The sequence below is a fragment of the Acanthisitta chloris genome, unplaced genomic scaffold (genome assembly GCF_000695815.1).
Source record: "Acanthisitta chloris isolate BGI_N310 unplaced genomic scaffold, ASM69581v1 scaffold9540, whole genome shotgun sequence".
NCBI classification, from domain to species: Eukaryota; Metazoa; Chordata; class Aves; order Passeriformes; family Acanthisittidae; genus Acanthisitta; species Acanthisitta chloris.
The window spans coordinates 61865-63929 of record NW_008652274.1 but is presented as its reverse complement, the minus strand read 5'-3'; the positions used below and the strand labels follow the sequence as shown (position 1 = coordinate 63929).

At 43.0% G+C, this 2065-nt stretch overlaps 1 protein-coding gene across 1 annotated transcript in view; it reads left to right on the top strand.

The window, feature by feature from the left end:
• Nucleotides 1-1869: 1869 nt before the first annotated feature.
• Nucleotides 1870-2065, top strand: part of ATG14 (autophagy related 14) — a gene marked incomplete at its 5' end in the record, with an annotated part of 12453 nt that continues 12257 nt past the window's right edge. The window contains 2 exons of the mRNA XM_009076731.1: nt 1870-1932; nt 2024-2028. Coding sequence (XP_009074979.1) covers nt 1870-1932; nt 2024-2028 — 68 coding nt within the window. The remainder of the gene's footprint in view (nt 1933-2023; nt 2029-2065) is intronic.

Sequence of the window (2065 nt, the reverse complement as noted above, 5' to 3'; positions counted from 1 at the left end):
AATCAGAGCTATATAAAGAAATGGAAATGTTTGCTTAGGAGGAACCTGCTGGAGAATTGGTAGGAGCTGTTTGACATAGCTGCTGAAGTGCGTGGTGAGCTGCAGCTTTTCCAGGCTTTCACAAATACTTCTGTCTGCCCTCCACAGCAAGGACTTAATTTAGCCCCGGATTCTTGACAGATCATTCAACTTTTTGCTGATGTGATGGCCATGATTTGGGTAATTTGGATCAGTCAGACTCTGTGCCCATGAGTGCAGCCCTGAAAACAAGACCTGCCAGGTTAGGTCAGTGCTCTCTCTCTCTCTCCGTGACAGCTGAGCAGTGTGTGGCTGGGCCAAAACGCTTCTGGTGGCAGCCAGAGGTTGGGGTACAGAGGTGTTCATTGCTCTGTGGTAAACAGGAGCCTCAGACAGTGCCTTTTGTCATTCCCACGATGACTCCTGGGTGAGGACTCACAGGAAGAAGGAACGTGCTGGGGTGAGCACTCAGGCTCCTGTTGCACCACATTCCTCCGGCTCACGTGTGGCCCCTGGCTCTTATGCCAAGCACCTGCATTTGGTTTTGGTTTGTTTTGGAAGGAAGACAGATATTTTTGCTTCACTACAGAAGCAGCAGCCAATAGTTTTGTTGTTGCTCTAATGCTCATGTCATCTGGAAGGATTATTACACACTCTCTGTACACAAAGATAATCACGAAGCTTTCAATTTCAATGCTTGAAGGGAAAAAGTGAAGCATTTTAAAGTTATACCTGAAATTAGACTCAGAATTGAGCAGAGAGGGAAGCCCAAGGTGCCATCCTGTCAAGGCTTAGTGTACTTTTCTCTCTAAATAAAAGTTAGACATCCCTGAAATAAAGAACTTGATGGGTTGTAGCTAAAATCATGGAATCATGAAATGGTTTGAGTTGGAAGGGACCTTAAAGATGATCTCGTTCCACCCCCTGCCATGGGCAGGGACACCTTCCACCAGCCCAGGCTGCTCCAAGCCCCATCCAACCTGGCCTGGAACACTTCAGGGATGGAGCAGCCACAAATATTAGACTTCTGTTAGGATGAAGCTGTCAGTTCTATGTGTTGCAGAGAGAAATATAACGAATTTGGTTTTGTAGCTGGACTTAACCCAAGACACATTTTTAGGCACAGATCAGGACAGTGCTGTAACATCCCAAGCACAAAGGGGAGCTGGGAAGCCACATGCTGGCAGAACACAGAGCACATGTGCTATTTCTTGCTGTTGAAATCTCTTGGCTGCCTCTTGCTGTTGCTCTTAACTGTTAGCTTTGTCACTTCATGCTTTATTGTCTTTTCTCAGTCTGCATCATTCATACCTTCTTTAAATGTATTTCTCAAGACATTTTGGGACATGGAGGAGGGCAGTAAGTGACTGCTGCATATTCAGAGGGTGAAAACACAGGATGATGAGTGCTTAAAATTTCTTCTGATCTGTTTGTTGCAGTTCCCATACCTCAGCAAAGCAGAGCTGAAGCACATTTGGGTCATGGACTATCTCAGATAGTACTATTAGTTTCTGCAGTGACTAAAGGTTTTGAAAGTACTCTGCTTTTTGTGATATACAAAATACTGACACTGCTAAGCTATAAATCTAGAAATAGCAAGTAATTTGCTTATAAGTTTGATACTGCAACACTCTGATGTCTCTTTAGCTTGGAAGTTCTGTTGCAATTCCTGTGAGACACATGTTCTAGAATCCTGCAAGAGTTTTGTACATTTAGCCATTAGTTCCCAAGATGAAGACAGATAGTTGAGGTTTGGAGAATCCCACAAGCTTCAGCCCTTTTTTATCATTTCAGACAACTTACAGTGCTGTGTTGTGCAAAATGGCAATAAAAGCATTTAATCTCTTCCAGGTTTTCAGACAAGAAGGAAAGGCTGATGCATCTTAAAACCAAACAGAGAGAATTCCAAAAACAGTAAGTTGTAGTTTATTTTCATTCAATAACTACAAGAATTCTGAGAAAAAAACCCAGAAGTCTCTCTATAACAAACTGTTGCTGGAGACAGACATAGTCCAGATAGTCATAAAACTTTCAATCATGTTTTTTC